Source organism: Pituophis catenifer, unplaced genomic scaffold (genome assembly GCF_029215685.1).
Source record: "Pituophis catenifer annectens isolate HBS135680 unplaced genomic scaffold, rPitCat1.0.hap2 SCAF_1, whole genome shotgun sequence".
Classification (NCBI taxonomy): domain Eukaryota; kingdom Metazoa; phylum Chordata; class Lepidosauria; order Squamata; family Colubridae; genus Pituophis; species Pituophis catenifer.
Window position 1 is genome coordinate 243,926,353 of NW_027256881.1, and position 19,193 is coordinate 243,945,545.

General features: G+C 36.8%; 1 protein-coding gene across 1 annotated transcript in view; it reads right to left on the minus strand.

The window, feature by feature from the left end:
* Nucleotides 1-603: 603 nt before the first annotated feature.
* The window catches only part of SLC25A22 (solute carrier family 25 member 22), a 65,731-nt gene continuing 47,141 nt past the window's right edge, over nucleotides 604-19,193 (minus strand). The window contains exons 6-10 of the mRNA XM_070957390.1: nucleotides 12,567-12,685; nucleotides 8,627-8,801; nucleotides 7,916-8,070; nucleotides 5,457-5,532; nucleotides 604-1,766 (exon numbers count right to left, since the gene is read on the minus strand). Coding sequence (XP_070813491.1) covers nucleotides 1,613-1,766; nucleotides 5,457-5,532; nucleotides 7,916-8,070; nucleotides 8,627-8,801; nucleotides 12,567-12,685 — 679 coding nt within the window. The 3' untranslated portion in view covers nucleotides 604-1,612. The remainder of the gene's footprint in view (nucleotides 1,767-5,456; nucleotides 5,533-7,915; nucleotides 8,071-8,626; nucleotides 8,802-12,566; nucleotides 12,686-19,193) is intronic.

Consider the following 19,193-nt stretch of genomic DNA (forward strand, 5'->3'; position numbering starts at 1 on the left):
TTTTCCAAAACAGACATGGTTTTACATTAAATTTGAAAGCGCAAGTAGAAAAATTAATGACACATTAAAAAAAATCCTTATCATTCAAAAGATCTCATAAGGAACGTGAACATAGTAAACATTCAGATTTGGAATCCAAGAACATTTCTGAATAGAGAAGACAACTATGTATAAAAATTGTTGTTATAGGGAATGAAGATACTAGCAACTAAAGCAATCTACAGAGACAAGAAGTCTAAAATGCAAGCAAAACATGCCAAACATTGGATCTTCTGTCCCCTAAGACTAAAAGTGTTGTAATTTTTGAAGATAAATCTTTTTAAAAAAATTTATCTCCCAATGTTTGATATTCAAAAAGGATATTCAAAGAAAAGCAGCTGACTGAACTAACCAAAGCCAAGAACAAAAAAAGAAAGAAACAGCCAATAATGGAATGGCTTTTTCCACTGAAACAGCAAATGTAAGGGAAAAACAACAGAAAACCAGCTTAAAATGAGAACATATATGCATGGTTGACTTTTATGAAAATAATAAATACACAAACTTCCCCTTTAAAATAAAAACTGGCATCTCAAAAATGCAATTTGTTGTTCAGGGGAAAAAATGATAATCTGCTGGTATATAGGTTAAACTTCTTTGACTTTGGTGTGTCTAAAGAAACATGCAAGGTTTTCCTCCCTCATGCTCTGTTCCCCAGCTTTTTTATAGCACTGACCAGCCACAAGAGAGTTCAGTTGCCTTTGGTCTTGCTATGATCCCAAACAAAAATAAGGGCGCAATAAACACATTCTATACACTGATTAAAAGACAGAGACATGTGAAACCAGGATGGGGTGAAAAGTAGCATGGAGAGCAGCATCTCAGGCTGAAACAGAGGAGTATTTATGTTATTTTAGAGTTTTATCCAGCATATTCTTTTTTTAAAAAAAATCAAAGTAATTTGGTTTCCCCCAACTGTCATGGCTCACATTCATGACCCTGGACATTTCCAAAAGTTGAGGTTTCAGAGGGCAAATGCACAGTTGTCCTGAGTACATTTTCCCACATGGACCTATTATGGTGATCTTTTCATAAAATCAAAACATTAAGATGCAGCTTTCCCTTTGCCCTCTCTTAATATTCAAAAGTTCATTAAGTCCAGCTAATTTGAAGAAGGGATGTTTAGGAGACTCATCTAAAAACAAATATTTTGATCTCAGTAATTGCCTGGGTCAAACTGACCTCCCTTTTATTGGGTACCAATTGATTCTTTTCTCCAGAGACCTAACCCCAAGAATAGAGGCATGGAAACACGTCCTGTTCTTTTGCTCCTTCTTGAGTTGTTGGCAATTCCAGAAAAGGGGAGAGGGGGCTCATCTTCCACTAGACAAGAGGAACAGCAGGCCAGTCAGACAGTCTGTGTTAAGCAGTGTCTTTAAAATTGATAATTAAAAAACAGATATGACTATTTAGGTATCCCTCCTCAGGGCCATGTTGATATGAGGAAAAATAACTTTAGAGACAACATTCATTCCCACTATTACTGCTTGGAACCCTTTGTGCCGTTGCTCTGACATCACAATGACAAAAATACTATGATGAATTCCAATTGGATGAGAAGAAGGGTGAGAGGTTAATCCCGATGCCGTGGAAACATGTCGAGGATGAATTCAGCAATGCCGATGAAATAGACAACTTGTGCAATACCAAAGAGTGGGGCAATGACCAAGGCTCTGCAATATGCCCCCTTAAAAAAGGCCAAGGGACCCTCATTACGCCAGATTTTCCTAGAAAAAGACACAGAGAAAAGAGATGAAATCACCATTGGCTTCAAATATCATGTTAAACTATGATTGGTTTTAATAACAGTTTGTTGAATACATTGCATTAATCCACAAAACATAGTTTACAAACCACACTGTCTGGAGTTGGAAAACATGCCAAGCAGGGGTGAAATGTAAAATGTGTTACTACTAGTTCTGTGGGCGTGGCTTGGTGGGGTGTGTGTGTAATGTGACTGGGTGGGCGTGGCCGACTTTTTTTTTTTTAACTTTTCAAAGGATTTTTTCTAATGCTTTGAAAAGCCTCTGGCAATCAGGCAACTCAGCTGGGATCGTCAGAGAGGCATTTTAAAAAATGCTTTGAAAAGCCTCTCTGACGATCAGGCAACTTAGCTGGGATCGTCAGAGACTTGTCAAAGCATCTTTTTTATCACCTCTTCGGCCAAGAGGTTGCAGAAAAAAATGCTTTGAAAAGCCTCTGAGGGGGGCTTCCGGTTTGGCATCGTGGCAATGCAGTCAGGGAAATAGCGGGCTCTCATGAGCTCCGCGAAAACCCCAACTGACGAACCACCGACAGGTCTGCAGACTGAACCTGTCCTGTAGGGACAGGGGAAAGAGAGGGACACCTTGAGTGGCCGAGAGGAACAGGCAAGTTCCTTGGAGGCGGGAGGAAATCCTCTGAGTCGGCGGGGGGGATGGGCTGCCATAAAGCTGGGACAAACTGGGACAAGAAATGCGCAGGAGGAAGGAAAAAAGAGCGACGTGCTCTGAAGCCGGGTGAGTGACACCAACCCAGGTGAGAAATAACCATAGAGCATTGATGTTTACTAATAAGATCCCCAGCCTTAAACAGCGGCTGAAGATCTGTGGGGCTTGAAGATTGTGTAAAGTAATGAAAGGAGATAAAGACCCTTTAAGAAATCTACTTTAGTACTGATTGATTGGAATGAACTGACTACTAACAAATTAAAATTGGATATTTGAATTTATTTTTTTAAATTGTAGCAGACCTGATCCTTGGAAAAAGAGAAAAGTGATAATTAAGGACTTGGCACCTTTAAATGCCAGACAAAGCTATCAAACGGATAGTTACATAGTTGCTTCAAAATGGTGATTGTATCCGTGACTAAGCAAAAGTGTGGATTGTAGAAATTTGCCCTCTGCATGAAAAAGAACCATTTTGACTTGCTATTTATTTTGGATTACTTTGAAAATAACTATGGACTTTTGGATTTTGGAGATTCCTATTCTGTCTACAGATGGACTCACAAAGAAAGAAGAAATACAATGGAACTAATAAAATTGAAATTAATTGGCGTAGCAACAAAAGAACTGACACAGGAATAAAAGTGGGGAAACTGATGGACTTTACAGGAAACAGATTCTACAATGGAATTAAAATGATATACAGAGGTTTAAGCATGGAAGTACTGACTACAAATTGAAATACTTATGGACAGATAGGGAAATGAAGAAATAAAATAGATAAAATTAAAAGGCAATGCTTAAATGTTTAAATGTTAAAATGCTTAAAAGTTTAAATGAGCTTTAAATAAAAACAGGAGGTGCCTGTGGGGTAATAAAGATAGAAAACAAAAGAAAATAATTAAAATAGAAGTTTGAAGTTAAGGTGGTTAAAAGTGATATTTTTATAAAAGTATAATTTGATGTAACATGTTTTAATTTTAAATTGCTAACAAAGTTGAGAAGGAGAATTATGATTAATTGTTAATGATTATGGATGGTACAATAAGGTACACAGATTGAAGTAACAATTGAGATTGAATGTAACATATGTTGGAAATGATTAATATTAAGAAACAGATGGGGAAACACCCTGGAAGAGTATACTTGGAAATAGTTGATTAATAGACAAATATATTGAAATATATTGAAAAGGAAATACTTAAAATAAGATATGCTGGTTATTAGCTAAACAAAAGGTGGAGATGTGGAGGAAAATATGCTGGAAATCAGCTAAAATAAAAGATGCTGGAAATCAGCCAAACAATTGATGGGAGTACGGAGGAATATATGCTGGATATCAGCCAAAATGCTGGAAAATGCTGGAAATCAGCCAAACAATAGTTGGAGTTATGGAGGAGAATATGTTGAAATTCAGCCAAAATAAGTTATGCTGGAAATCAACCAAACAATAGGAGGAGTAATGGAGGAGAATACACTGGAGAACAGTTATTAATAAAGGGTGAAAAAGAAAATGTTAGACGACAATTGAAATGAAATGAAAAACTTTGAGATGTCTGTGTAAAAGTTTAAGATTTAAAGATTGGATGAAATGGGTGTAGATACTAAGAAGAACAGAAAGAATTTTGATTAATAAATTAAAATAAAAACTGAGTTGTATACATTTGGAAATTAAGATCTGTGGTGATAAAATGGTAAGGTAAATATATAGATTAAGAGGTTAAATTATTTTTTTAAAAAAAAAATTCTGTATTTTATTGTTGAAAAGGAGCAATGGAGAAAAATTTAGAAAGAGCTGTATTGAATTTCGATTTATAATTGAATATAAAAATGAGTTAAGTCTATTTGGGAATTAAGATTTATGGTGATATAATAGAAAGGCTTAAATTAAGATGTTAGAATTTATGTTAAAATATTTGTTTTTATCTGTAAAATTAGCATACCTATCAATGACCGGATTAAGATTTCGTTCTTGAAAGATATTTTTTATGTTTATGTTTGGAAAAAATAAAAAAATATTTAATAATAATAAAAAAAAAGAAAAGCCTTTGAGGATCCCAGCTGAGCCATACGATCAACAGAGGCTTTTTTTTTTAACTTTTAAAAGCATTTTTTAGTCGGAAGAGGTTGTAGAAAAAATGCTTTTAAAAGTAAAAAAAAAAAAGCCTCTGATGATCGTGCGACTCAGCTGAGCATGGTTGGTGGGGGGGCCCGCAGGGATTTTTGCTACCGGTTCTCCGAACCACCCGCTGCCATCGCTACCGGATTGGGTGATCTGGTCCGAACCGGGAGCATTTCACCCCTGATGCCAAGCCAGTATCAGATCAACCACTTTACATGTCAGGTTTACACGCCTCCTCTGGGAAGGGGCCCAGAGGAGAAAGTACCACTCTTGAACATGAGTCCACCTAGGTTTCAGGTCTGGCACCAGCCATGAAATAGGGTGGGGGGTGGGGATAACAATTGCAAACCAGGAGGTCTTGAAAGCTTTCAGAAGCTCTGCTCTGGACATAATCAGATGTAAACCCCTTCAAGATGGGCTTTAGAGAGCTGCTGGATTTGTTGCTGTTGTACTGGTCTCCATGCTTGTAGCAAGAATTCTGCCAGAATTCTATTGCTGAGTTAGCCATTCAGTCTCTGTGGTTGCTAGTTCTTGGGGTTTAGCTTCTTGTGAGTGACACAGATTATGGGGTGGTTAAGGATCACCATGGTAACCATGGACCTGATCCAAGTCACTGAGGTCTCAACAGACAACAAGGATAACACCCTAAATCTGGACCTGTTGTATCTTGGATCTTATCTTGGACCAGTTGTAATGTGGAGGATATCACCATAGAGGTGGGTTTTTTTTTAACATAGTTGGATCATTCTATGATTGCTTGCTGAAGCAGTAGCAAGTTTTATGCCAACCACTCTCAAGATACTATCCTTCCATTGCTAATCCTCTGTTAACTACTCATTAACAACATCCTTCAGACAGAGATAATTTACCTGGCACAGTCTATTATCCCTGAATATGTGTCCTCATTGACTCCTCTCTGCAAGGACTGAAGTCTTGTCTTGATTACTGCAGAAATATATAGTAGTAGAGTTTGTTATAATCAATGCCTTCATTTGTGTCAAGTTATTTTTGCAAGTTTTTCAATTGTTACAGATACTTCTATTCAATCTATCAATCAATCAATCAAAGCTGTACTGGAAAAGATCTTATCAATTCTCACTCCAAGAACATATTAATATTTAATCTTGATTTAGAACATTGTTCTTAGAACTAATCTAAGTGGGGACCATTTCAGAAGGGACCCCCCCTACTTCTCTGTAAAGTAAAAATAAAAGAAGGGGTAAGAGCTTTCAGACCCTGACACTCAGAGGTTTTCAATGGAAAGAGATGTTGACAGCTTTTTGTTCGGAATTGTTTATGAACCACAATAAAATACATGGGAAAAATCCCATTGTCATACAAATGAAACTAAGGTTAGAGTTAGGTTTACTTGGAGTAATGGATGAGAAGTATTAATAGGGAATATTCTTAGCAGTTTTCTAAGAAAAGAGCTGGTGACAACCTTTTGTTCACAGTTATTTGTGGACCACAGTAAAATGCATAGGAAAATCCCATTGCCAATCAAAATAAATCTAGGTTAGGGTTAGAATTAGGTTTAGGGTTAGTGTTTGGTCTGCTGGGAGACATGGCTAACAATTAATGTTAGGGATACATTCTTAGAGGTTTTCTAAGGAAAGCAATGTTGATAGCTTTTCATTCGAAGTCATTTTTGGATCACAGTAAAATACATAGGAAAATCCCATTAGCAAGGAAAATGAATCTAAGGTTAATTCTTCTTGGAGTAATGCCCAAAAGTAATGATAGGGATAGATTCTTAGAGGTTTCCTAAAGAAACAACATTGACCAAGTTTGTTTCTGATTTGATTCTGAACCACAGTAAAATATATGGGAAAATTCCACTACCAATGAAACTACGGTTAGGGTTAAGGTTAGGTCTATTTGGAGTCATGACAAAAAATAATAATGCTAGGGATAGTTTCCTAGAGGTTTTCTAAGGAAAGTTGATAGCTTTTCGTTAGGAGTTGTTTGTGGACTACAGTAAATTACATGGGAAAATCCCATTGCCAAGGAAAATGAAACTAGGGTGAGGATTAGGTCTCATGGCAAAAAATTAATACTAGGGAGGGATTCTTACGGGTTTTCTAAGGAAAGCGATGTTGATAGCTGTTCCTTTGGAGTAGTTTGTGGACCACACTAAAATATATGGGAAAATCCCATTGCTAATGAACATGAATCTCAGGTTAGGGTTAGGGTTAGGTCTACTTGAAGTCATGGCTGAAAAATATTGTTAGGGAAATTGTACTGTATATTCTTAGTGGTTTTCTAAGAAAAGTGATGGTGACAGCTTTTTGTTGAAATTTGTTTGTGAACTACAGTAAAATATATGGGAATATCAATTGCCAATGAAAATGAATCTACGGTTAAGGTTAGAGTTAAGGTTATGTCTACTTGGAATCATGCCCAAAACCTAATGTAGCCAATAGATTCTTAGCAGTTTTCTAAGATCAAAGACTGCAAGAGCTTTTCATTCAGTGTTGTTTGTGGATTACAAACATTTGAGTAACATACACTCAAAAATCTCTTTGCTAATCAAAATGAAAATAGGGTTCAGGTTAGGTCTACATGGAGTCATGGCTGAATAGTATTGTTAAGAATATATTCTTAGAGATTTTCTAAGGGAAGAGACGTGACAATTTTTCCTTTGGAATAGTTTGTGGACCCCACCAAAATATATGGGAAGATTGCATTTCCAATGAAAATGAATCTAGGGTTAGGGATAGGGTTAGATCTAAACCAATAGTGTTAGTATTCCTAGTTGGTACATCTTTTCTGAGTTTCACCAAAGACTAACCATTTGTAATCTAAATTTTGTTCAGTAAACTGTGTCTGAATGGATGATTCATGAGAAGTATAGACTTCAACATGTGTAAACCAACTCCTTGAAAAATCTCTGATGCTTCAGAGGAAGACATGTGGAGCCTTCAGATGGTTTGGAGTTAACCCTTCATTCCACATGGATTGCCTTAGCTGGTTATTTGCTTTTCTCGGGAATAGCAGCAGAGAATAAATTATCCCAATAATCTTGTCCACATTAGCAAATGAACATCAGAATTCTGCTGTGCTAATATATGGACAGTGTTAACACAGCAGAATTCTGATATTCATTTGCCAATAAGGACAAGGTTTTTCCAAATTTGCCTTTGATGTGTGGGAGCTAATTTTAATTTAAAATATTCCAAACACTTAGGACTTATTTTAATTACAGTTTTTAAATGTCTGTTTTACTGTTTTTGTTTTGTTTTGGTTATTTTCCTCAACATCCATAGCCAGCAATGTTGATGGATCTTCCTGCCCCCACACCCCCAATGAATGCTATAAAAGTACTTACCATCACAAGGATTGACAGCTACGGCTGCTGTGCTGCCTGCTGCGCATCCAGACAGGAAGGAGACATAGAATGGAGCCTTGACATCAGGGCTCTTCTGACCCAATTTATTTAGGTTGGCGAATAGTGGAAAATAAACAATGGAAAATGGGACGTCCCTACAAAAAGAGAGGCACACAATGAGTAGGATTTTTGAAAAGCTGTTTCTTTCTGTCCCATAATAGCACTAGTTGGCCACACACATGTTCATTATAACTATCTGATGTGTACATTGAGAAAGTAATTCTGTTTCGTACTTTATACTTGCATTTAGCTCCATAAAGCTACCTCACAGAGCATCCCTGGCAAGTTTTTGGCCTTCCTGACTGAATGAACACTCAAGCGAAGGTAATGGTGCTCATTTGGACCCCCCCCCTTTCCAGCCAAGCCCCTTCTTCTCTCCTATAATATTTTCTTGCTTCCAATTTACATGCAAAGAAATCTTCTGAGACTAGCCAAATCAGCAGCAAGCAGTAGTGATTCTTAACATAATTTTAGAAATACCTCAGAAATAATAAATAGAACACTTCTGACAGAAACACATGATTTCTTCTGAATGGGAATAGAGCCAAGTGGCTGTGCTCAAAGGCAGGAATTTCCATACATTAGGACCTTTTGCTTAAACACACACATGCCACTGAAATGGTGGTGTTTGCGTCTGGAGAAAATGCCAACCTGAGCAACGTGGCTCCAAGTCCTTTATACAGTCCTGCAATGCCTTTGCTCCGAAGCAAATCTCTCGTGATTTGCATCGCTGTCATTCGCGTCTCTACCACCGACTCTGCAGCTCCAGTGCCAGTGGATGACGGGCTGAGCTGAGCTTGTCCTATCATGGACTTCTTCTGAGCAGCTGTAGAGGAACCAAAACAGCAAAACCACTTAGTTTTTTCCATTTTAGTCTGAGGATGCAGCACAAGTGGAAACCACAACAGATGGGTAAGCTGTTAAAAAGGTATTCTTCTCTGACTTCAGACTAAATGAAGCACAAGACACAAGAATTTTGCTTGTTCTTATTCAAAGATTACTTTGATACATATGCCAAGGGTATGCTCATTTGTAATTTTTTATTGGTTAGCTATTACCATTATGTTGAACCAGGTTCCTGGAAGACCAATATATGTATTGATATACTATATTTGAAAGATCTAGAATTCTTCTACCCTGTTTCTCCCAAAATAAGACATCCCCTGATAAGCCCAATCGAGCTTTTGAGCGCATGGCAATAAGGCCAAGCACTTATTTCAGGGTTCAAAAAAATATAAGACAGGGTCTTATTTTTGGGGAAAGACGGTATCTATGAAAAAAATTGCTACTGTATATCAAGCTTGGACTGATGTGAAAGAATATCTATTCCTGAGACTTTATATGTTGGTTTAATAAAACTGTCAACACTCAGCCTTTGAATTAGCTGGATAATATTATTGTATAGTTAGTCCTCAATTTACAACCACAGATGTGGCCAGAATTTCTGTTAAATGTCGGATCCAGTTTTATGACAATCATGCGGTCATTAAACATATCCAGCTTCCCCAATGGGTATTTTTTTTTACTGGAAATAGACAAAAATATATATCAGAAATCATGATCATGACTACAGGATGCTACATCTGATCCTGAATATGAGCCGGTTGCCAAGTACATGAATTACAATCAAGTGACCATGTGGGTGTGAGACAGTCGTAACTACAATTACATCTCATAAATCATTTTTTCCAAAGATATCATAACTTTGAATCATTGTTAAACAAATGGTTGTTAAGTCGAGGACTACGGTACCTGTATAAGGTCTAGGTTTAATTCATTATTTAAAAATTGGATCATGCGGTTGAAATGAAAGTTATATAATTTCAGCAGCCTGATACATTGTTTTCTTTGTTATTCAACTTCCTCTCCTATAGTTAGAATTAGATACAATGTAGGTGTAGGTGTAGGTTTTTGTTTTTAGTGTTACTTCACATTTCTTGTAATTTTTTCTTTTTTCTTTTCCTTTTCAGGCAGTTACCTTTTTTTTCTTTCCTTAGGTAGTTTAGAATTGCTTCCCCCTTTTTTTCACTACATAGTTGTTTGTACAGTTTATAATTCATATTTAGTCTTTGTATATATTTTACATAATAACATATAATAGTCCTGCATTCCAGTGGTGGGTTTCAACATTTTTTACTACCAGTTCTGTGGGTGTGGCTTGGTGGGCATGGCTTGGTGGGTGTGGCAGGGAAAGGATATTGTAAAATCCCCATTTCCTCCCTATCATCTGGGACTCGGGAGGCAGAGAATAGATGGGGGCAGGGCCAGTCAGAATTTCTCCGAACTACTCAAAATTTCCGCTACCAGTTCTCCAGAACTGGTCAGAATCTGCTGAACCCACCTCTGCTGCATTCATTAATAATATAGTTATAATTGTTACAGTTAAGATGCTATTTAGGTTATACACAATATTATACTAGCAACTAGGGTTTTTTTTATAAAATAAATGTTAATGTTTTTGAAGTGTATTAAAAACATATTTAAAAATAATAAATTAAGACTTCTGGGAAAGAAACCACAAACTGAAAATGATACCACAAACAGTGGAGCCAACAGCCACAGTGGAATGAAGAGGTGGACATCTCTTTGATAATTCCTCTCAGGATAAAGCGAGGATCTGAGATTGACCACAAGTGCTCCAGACAGTTGCTTCTCACAAGGAGACTGCAAGACAGCGGTCTCTGGCAGATTTAGAACTCTGGGAGGTCAGGAAATAGACACCTTGCACAAACTATAGTCAGTGCCTTTAAAAGGGCACTGGGTTCATATAATTCCTTTTCTAATCACTTCTGAAATTTGTTTCTTAACTGCTTCAGGAAAAGCAGATGCTTTTTAGGAAGCTTTGTATTGACAAGCTTTGTGATCTTGCCAGACCAAAAAATCACCTTTAATCTCAAATCTTAATCTTGTAAAAGTTTTACTTTTCCCTCTCTGAATTTCTGCTGTTATCAGCTAAGGGCACAAATCAGGGGCAGCCATTTTAATTTATGTTTAAAATCTACACCCTCTGCTTTTTCCCATTAACTACTCTCTTTGTAATCTTTCTATTTTTTGCCACAGAGTAGGCTACATGAAATCTTACCAAAGCTAGTGTATAGAGTTAAAATAGTTTCTGAGCAACCAAGATACTTATGTCAACCTTTGTGCTACAGTGGCAATTTTCTGCAAATAATAATAATAATAATAAAAAGAATCTGCATTAGCTTATTTGAACTGAAAAATGCAGAGACAGGGACAAAGAGGCAAATAAAAGTATAAAGAGATAATATAGCTCATTCACAGCAGTCTAGCTTGACATAATGTCTATACTAGACTGAGGCTTTAGAAAATAAATGAAGTGTGGCTGACTCAGCTCCAACAATAGCAGTCATTTATCATTCAACTCTATGTCCCACACTAACATCACTCCAGAAGGAGGTGGAAGTGGCTCCCACAAGCACTATGAACTGTTGGCTTGGGGACCCGCACCCCAACACTTCCACCTTCAAATGGAAGGTGTCCATTTGAAGATGAGGTGAACCATTCCTGAATCAGTAAAATTAATATTTAATTTTGTGTGTCCCACCATTTCAGAGCACACATATTCATCTTTTTCCTGCTCTGCACAGATTGAGTTTTGAAGTAGATCAGTCCACAAAAAAAGTGTGTGTATGTCTCTGTGTGGGGGTGTGGGGGTGTGTAGAAGAATTAGAAGAGTGGTACATAAAACTTGCGTAAGGCAAAACTAGGGCTTCGGAAGGCAACTGTACAAGTGGGGAAAAGAGAACAAGTTGAATAAAAGCATCAAGTGACTAATTCTCTTTCTTGCGTGAGTTCTCCAGTTTAATAATTTACTACCACAAGAAAGCTATTATTTTTCCTTTCCTTACTCCACTATTTAAATACTTATAAGATCCAGTTTCATTAAAAAAGAGTCCTATATATGAGGTAAATCACCCATGTCTGGACAAAAAGAGAAAAGACTTCTCCATAAACAAAGGGTAAATAAACTGATGTTATCATAGCTCTAATTTGTCAGACTCCAAATGTATTCCTAAACTTTATTATTGAATTCAGCTATTAAAAATGGGGCTATTTAAGAAACCTTTTGACTCTTAATATAATCATCCATTTCGTATATTTACTGCTATTAGTTAGCTGTTTCTATCTTTGGTTTAATTTTTTTAATTTTATAGGGATTATTTACGCAGATGTGTAATTGTACCATGGATGTTTTAATAACATTGTGATTGTAACCTGCTGAGTCTTTTATCAACTGCAATGGGTGAAAAAAAAGAGTAACAATAACTCAATATGCCCAATCTGGCATCCTGTCATTGTTTTATAGAGGACATCCTGTTATCTCCATGACTCTTGCCCATTTTCAGGACATGGTGGAAATTTTAATCTAAATCTATGCCTAAGATGGATGGTTTGGGAAAACTGCATCTTTCTCTTTGTAAAATCTTAAATTAGGATAGCTTGCCTCAAGTCCCACTACCCATGAAGTAGCTCACTCTTAGCTTTCTCCCATTATTAGGAATCATTGGATGCATTTTCTATTATTACATGAGCACTATAAGGAAAGTAGAGAGAGAGAGAGATAAGGTACCAATTCGGCCTGCATCTTGCAGCTGGATTTTGAGCATCTCCATGGGTGTAGTGACAATCACCTGGCAGGTCCCTGCCCCACAACCGGCCAGCATCTCTTTCGGCAGCGTCAACTTGCCCCTGGCAAAAAGACAGGGAGAAAGAAACAAACACACAAGAAAATCAACTAAGCAATCCAACCACTCAGCATAATCTGATTTCAAGCAGCAGCAGCAGTAGCAGCAGCAGCAGCAGCAACAACAAACCAGACAAGTTTTGTTCTTTCAGTCAAATGCCCAGTTTTTACTGCTAATGAATCAAATGACAAACAAACTGTAAGGGAATGAGAGTCGTCAAACCTGTCCAGTTTGGTCTTCTTGATCATGAATGCAATGGCATATAAAATCTGAAGACTACTAGCTCAATAGCACAGCACTGCAGCACAATTTTGAAAGACCAAACGTTTTTTTTAAATGAACAAAGACAGCACTCAGAAAAATGAAATATATACTGTCCTTGCTTTTATTCAAAGATCATTTCTATGTTATTATTTTAAAACAAGAACTACAGCCAGATTTATCCAAGCACACTCTTTGGCAAAACACTGAAGACACAAACAAATAAACCACAAACATTGGAGGCAAGGAAAAAAAATTCCAGGGGAATTAGTTATGTTAATCTGTAAAGCTAGATGTCTCTCTAAGAGGTTGACAAGAATCCTGTTTTGGAAATAAAGCCACTGCAGTGCTAGGCAGTAAATTTCTCTCTTACAGTATTTTGGCTCTGCAGAAGTGTAATGCAAATCATAATACTACCTACAGCTGTCATCACCTGATGACATTAGAAGGTCATAATGTAATAGGAGACTGTAGCCACAGGAGTATCATCACCATGAGAGCAAAGGAGGATAACAGGAAAGGAATTTGGTCTTCTTGGTCAGGCAACACTTTGAGAAAGAAGTAACCTTCAAGGAGGACAATATAAGGGGGATGAAGGAGAAAAGCAACTGCATCATGGGTCATCCCTTTAACCCTGAGGCATATTGGCTTTAGTTTTAGCCCTTTCCATCAAACTACAATCTACTGTTGTAGAAGTTTGTAATCTCAAAGGGTGCCTATAAAATTTGCCACCATATTGTATGATTTTTATGGGAGAAAAGAAAAATAATTAAATACTTGAGGATTAAGGGAATTAAATATTAAACTTTTTGTTTTCCACTACTGGCTACAAACAAATAGGAAGGTTCAGATACTTTTGATAACTTAGTGTAATATAAGTGATCAAATCTGAAATTCTTAGCCTGTAATACTAGGCAAAAGCAGAGCAGTTCACAGTGTTGGGAATAGAACAGGCTGAAATCCCATCACACTCAAGTCATCAAGAGGTTATCTTCAAAGCCAGAATTAAAAGAATATGCTACTTGATTAAAAAAACAAAGCCCTCCCATACTCATGCCTCCTAGTAGAATTCAGAGACTTTCTGTTTTCTTCTTTTCAACGTAATATTTAACTTCATGACCAGAAACATTTTATGATGTTTATATGGGTTTTTTTGAAGGGACTTTTGACAAGGCATCCATGACCAATGACCAGCCTAATCAGAAAGAATGATCTGAAACAATGTTTCCGCATTTTAATATGTACTCATTCTTTTGCATTTTTAATATATCTTGTTACTGTACATGGTGGAAAATATGAGAGGAGACTGTTAAATCACTTTAGTTACACTGAATAAAGAGTATCAGGAAAACATAGTTTAGGTAAACTTAGCATAAATCACACAGAGATCCAGTGTGGAACCCTCTTTCTGAGTGCACAGGCTGGGCTATTTTTGGCACTAAGGTTAATTTGTCACTTCTCAGAGAATTCAGAGCAACCAAAGATCTTGGCTACCAGCCACTAGCTAGAGCTGGAAATGAGGTGGTACATTGCCCAGTTATGTCTTCAAAGCCAACACCACATAGCTGAAGCTTAGCATCTGTGATCCATCAAAATCTTCCCTCTGTGGGAAGCCTGGAGTAGCATAACATTCATCCCCTTACCTAGAGGGACTGCCACTGCTTCAAGTTTCCTCTCCGGCTCAGAAAAATAGCTTCAGGCAACCACATGCAGCCAGTTCCTCAGTCTGCATGATTGCTGCTTAGGTGCGGAGTTCTCTCATCTGAGGAGATTATAGTTGTAAGGCCACAGCAGAGATGATCAAATCACTAAATATAGATTTCTCCTTTGAGAATATAGGAAGGAATTTTCACTGCACCCAAGTCACATTGGTACAAAAAGAAAACAGAGTTGGCAATATCCTTTTTAAACCATTAAAGCAATCAATTCCCTCCTTGAATAGAATCCGTCAGGGAATCAATTCTCTAAGGGATTAGTTTTCTGTATTAGTTTTTTCTCACAAAATAATTCTTAACTCCTTCATAGGTTTAGATTTTCTTTTGAATATCTGTTGAAAATTATTTCTGCGTACTCAAAAACTGAGAAGTGGGCACTAGCTACTTTAAAAATACTTTTACTCATTTTATGATGAGCTACAATATTTTAAAAATTGAAGTTAGTTTGTCACTTGCCTCCAAAACTTTTCCCCACATTTTTCACTGAAACGTGACTGAAATAATCTTAGTTTCTGGATCAGGATGTGCAGAAACTAGGTCATAGCCTGCTTGTGATATCTATTTTTGGTAAAATGTTGAGCTTCTCCTGTTTGGTGGAAGGCTACTTTGGAAAAACTCTCCCGATATGTTGGGAAAGCATTCCCACCATTTCTAATTAGCTAGGCTGAAGTCATTCTGGAAGCTGCAGTCTGATGGATGCTACTTTGAAAAATACTGTTCTAAAGAATGCTGGATAAGTAAAAGTTATCTAATATTTTACATTATAATCATTAATTTTATCACCACAATCATTATTTATTATCCACTTTTCCACTACAGGTACTCAAAAATGCATCATTCATTAACCAGAAATCCCTTAAATAAGCCTTTACAATTTAACAGTCTTAAGTAAGTAAACTGAAGACCAATGGTAGACCCTTAAAAAAAGATCATACCATATTTAGCAAAACAAAAAACCACCCCATGAACATAATTACAGCTGTACTTAAAACAAATTAAATATTCAGTATTAATTGAAACAATTGAATTGAAACAATTTCCCAAGAATAATATAAAATTAGAAAAAAATTCTCTCTCGTAACTAAAATTAGCATATATATTCTAGGCTTTTAAAGTGATAAAGAAAAGGTTGGAGTTGATCTTCAGAATTTCCCCCATTCCATTCGGCTATCACCCTTTCTGTATTTTACCTAGTAAAATGGATTTTGAATATGGGGGTGAGGTGGTAGTGGCTACAGTTAGGTTTTTGAAAACATGGGTACTTCAGCAGAATGGTCGTTACAACGTGGCTAGCCAATCAAAGAACATCTCTTTACCAAAAAGTGAATTGATGAAGATACTTCCTAGATACTATGCCATAGAGAAACTAGGCGTTGTAAGCACAAGTTCTCTCTCATTTTTGTTTGTTAAGCAAAACAATATCACTTACAAGAAACATAAAAAGGAGGTATCAATTTCCCTGCTGATTAGGATAGGGTGCATAAACAGTTAATGCAACCATGCTTAATAGATAGGAAGGGAAAAAACAAAGCTCAGCAAATATACTGTATTTGGTCAACCCTAAACAGCAATGTGAAGGTCAAGATAAAAAGAATAAGATTATATTGCACCACAGGAAGGAGTCAATATTAATGAAGATAAAGTTCTTTTGGAAAAAGTAATACAGATAGTTCTCGTTTAGTGACCATAACTGGACCGGAAACTTGGTCATTAAGTGAAGTGGTTGTTAACTGAAACAACAACTGTGCTTTCAATCTTACTTCAGCTTTCCTTTGCTTTACAGACCTTCAAAGGTCACAAGTGCAAGGCTTGGTCGTAAACTTACTTTTTGATCACTGTCGTGATAGCAAACTGTCACTAAATGAGGCAGTCACTAAACAAAGATTATACTCAGAACATTTTTTAAGTGTTTGAAAACATTTGGCAATTTCTGAGTCACAGTACCCAATGGGACCAAATGATAGTGTACATATGCTCCAAAATCGCCTGTAGAAATTATGCAGTGCAATGCTAGATACTATTTTCAGACCCTTGCAAGTACATAGTCCTATAAATATTTGTTTAGATGCAAATTTCACAGTGCTTGAGAGGATTTGTGCCTTTCAGAGGCCTTGACTATTCTTCTTTGCCCTCATGAAGTCCACCATCATTTGGTATAAAATACAACTAACATCTTGAACTGGGTTATATCTGTTAGAGAGATTGGAGATACACAGCATGTTTTATTGAAGGCTGCCATGGGAACTGTAGTTAAACAATAATCGAACAACTCCTTCCAACATCTTATTATAAGCTAATTTTACTATTAGCATATGGTAATATGGTTGACAGTGGAACCAATTATTCAGAGAAGTGCTTCCCTTTTACTAAGGATATTTAGGCAGATACTGTGGATGGCTTAATAGAGATTTCCAAGAGATTCTAAAAGGAAAAAAATATAACCTATATAATGAAATTATCTACAGAAGGACATGGTTAAGTCTCAGTTTACTGGGCTTACTTTATCCCCAATGGTAACTGAATGTTCCCACTTAGGATGGCCCCTGACTTGTTACACTTTTAATCAGATCTTTTAGGATATTTTTACGCTTCTTGTGGTTATTTATCATGCATGGTTGTTTGTAAATCACAGTGCTTGGGAAACAGACAAAATGAAAGTGGGGATATAGTTAAAAATAATTAATAGGGTAATAGTTCTCATAGCAACAATCAGCAAGTTCAAAAATTAATACAGCACATACATTACAGTGCACACTATGCAGAGAAAAAAAGGGATTAATTATGGTCAGCGAATACCTAGGCATAAAAGCCTATGAGGTATCTCTCCAATTGTATTGTTATCATTATGGCACTGTTTGCACAACATGCTTAAGCAGGTTAGTATTAACCAGTTAACTTTCTTGACACTGATTCTAGCAGCACATGATGACATTCCACTCACTTTGTGAACTAACAGTCCCCACCAGCAGGCCTCCCACTCCACCTTCCTTCACAATGCTGTGTGCTGATCATCATCCCTCCCCTCTCCAAACACAGCCCCAGGGACAGAAGGCAAGATTCCCCAGGGAATACAGAAAAACCTCCCACCTTCTTCCATGCTTTTACAACTGGTGTGCTGAGGGTACTAAAATGCGGACACCAACAATAACATGATCTGCACTTGAAACAATTCTATATCTGGTCTTGAAATGGAAAAACATAGCTCTGTATTCTTCAAAACGTGTGTGCTACAGTGCTGAATCAAATCATTAAAATTCCAGCTCAAGTACCAGCTGGGGTTTTGGTTTTTTTTTTTTTTTTTTGGCTATCTCTGCAATCACTCATTTGCAAAAGCAGCACATGTATTAATATTTTTACTACACTGAGGGACATGCAAATGTGCATTCTTAATACTTAAGGTTGACACCAAGAACCAATTCCATTCTACTGGTTTTATTCTTACCGGTACTTCTAACACAAATACGTCTATGATGCTACAAAACTGTCTTTGGGACCAGATGTCTAAAGCAGGTAAAACCAGTTCCGCTGATCTGGTACTGCTGTTATCAACAAATCATTTAACAGCCATAACATGCTAATTATGTGTTTCAAGAAATGCATTTCCATGCATTCCACAAGGAATTTGACTCTGTGGCCCATTGCATCCTTAGAAGTTTTAGATTATCACAAATACAGGGGATGTAACCCCCAAGGTCAACCCAGAGTCATAATTGAGAATGCACATAGGGAACATACGAAAGCAGATATACTACTGAATTTAATAATCCCAGTTTAAGTTTGCTGCTTAAACAAACAAAAATCCTGACATTACTTATGCAACCCACTGAAAAAAAGAAAATCCCTGTGGCTGCTTTATAGTAATCAGTGCTTCAGATGAAAAGGGCCCCTGAATGTTTGCATGATTAAACTGGTAATATTAATTCAAGCTGCCAGCCCCCTTCTGCAGGAAAACAATATTCATTTTATACATTGACTATTAAAATTCAGATAGCATGATTACAAACTGAACATTTCATATCTTTAGGTGACTTGAGGAAGGAGCAAAGGAGTGTATCTAGCAGCCTTAGTGGAAGACAAGGCAAAGCACTACATCAAACAGCTTCATCCCAAATTAAAGCATCATTTCTGGTCCAGCTTTCACTACTGCAAAGGCTTCTGTTTCAACACATTGATTCACAATTTCTCTGCATTCAAAGATAACAAAGCTTCACATCTATGGATTCACATTCAGTGTTCCAGTAAGCCTTTCCCAGGACAAAGGCATTCTGAAGTTAAGTGTAAGGATCATAATCTTTTGCAATTATTTATCCCGACAAATAGTATCAGGATAAATCTGGATTAAAGACAGGAAACGCATGACTGAGGCTTTCTCCAAACCTGAAAAGGATCTCTTTTTCTGGCTTACAGAATTGATCAGAGTAGAAATATCTCCAGGAGTGGATACAAATGTAATATATAATCCTTTGTCTTTGGTCTATTTTTTCAAATAAGATAGGTTTTATAGCTCCTTCCTAACCCAAAGTACCTTAAAATATT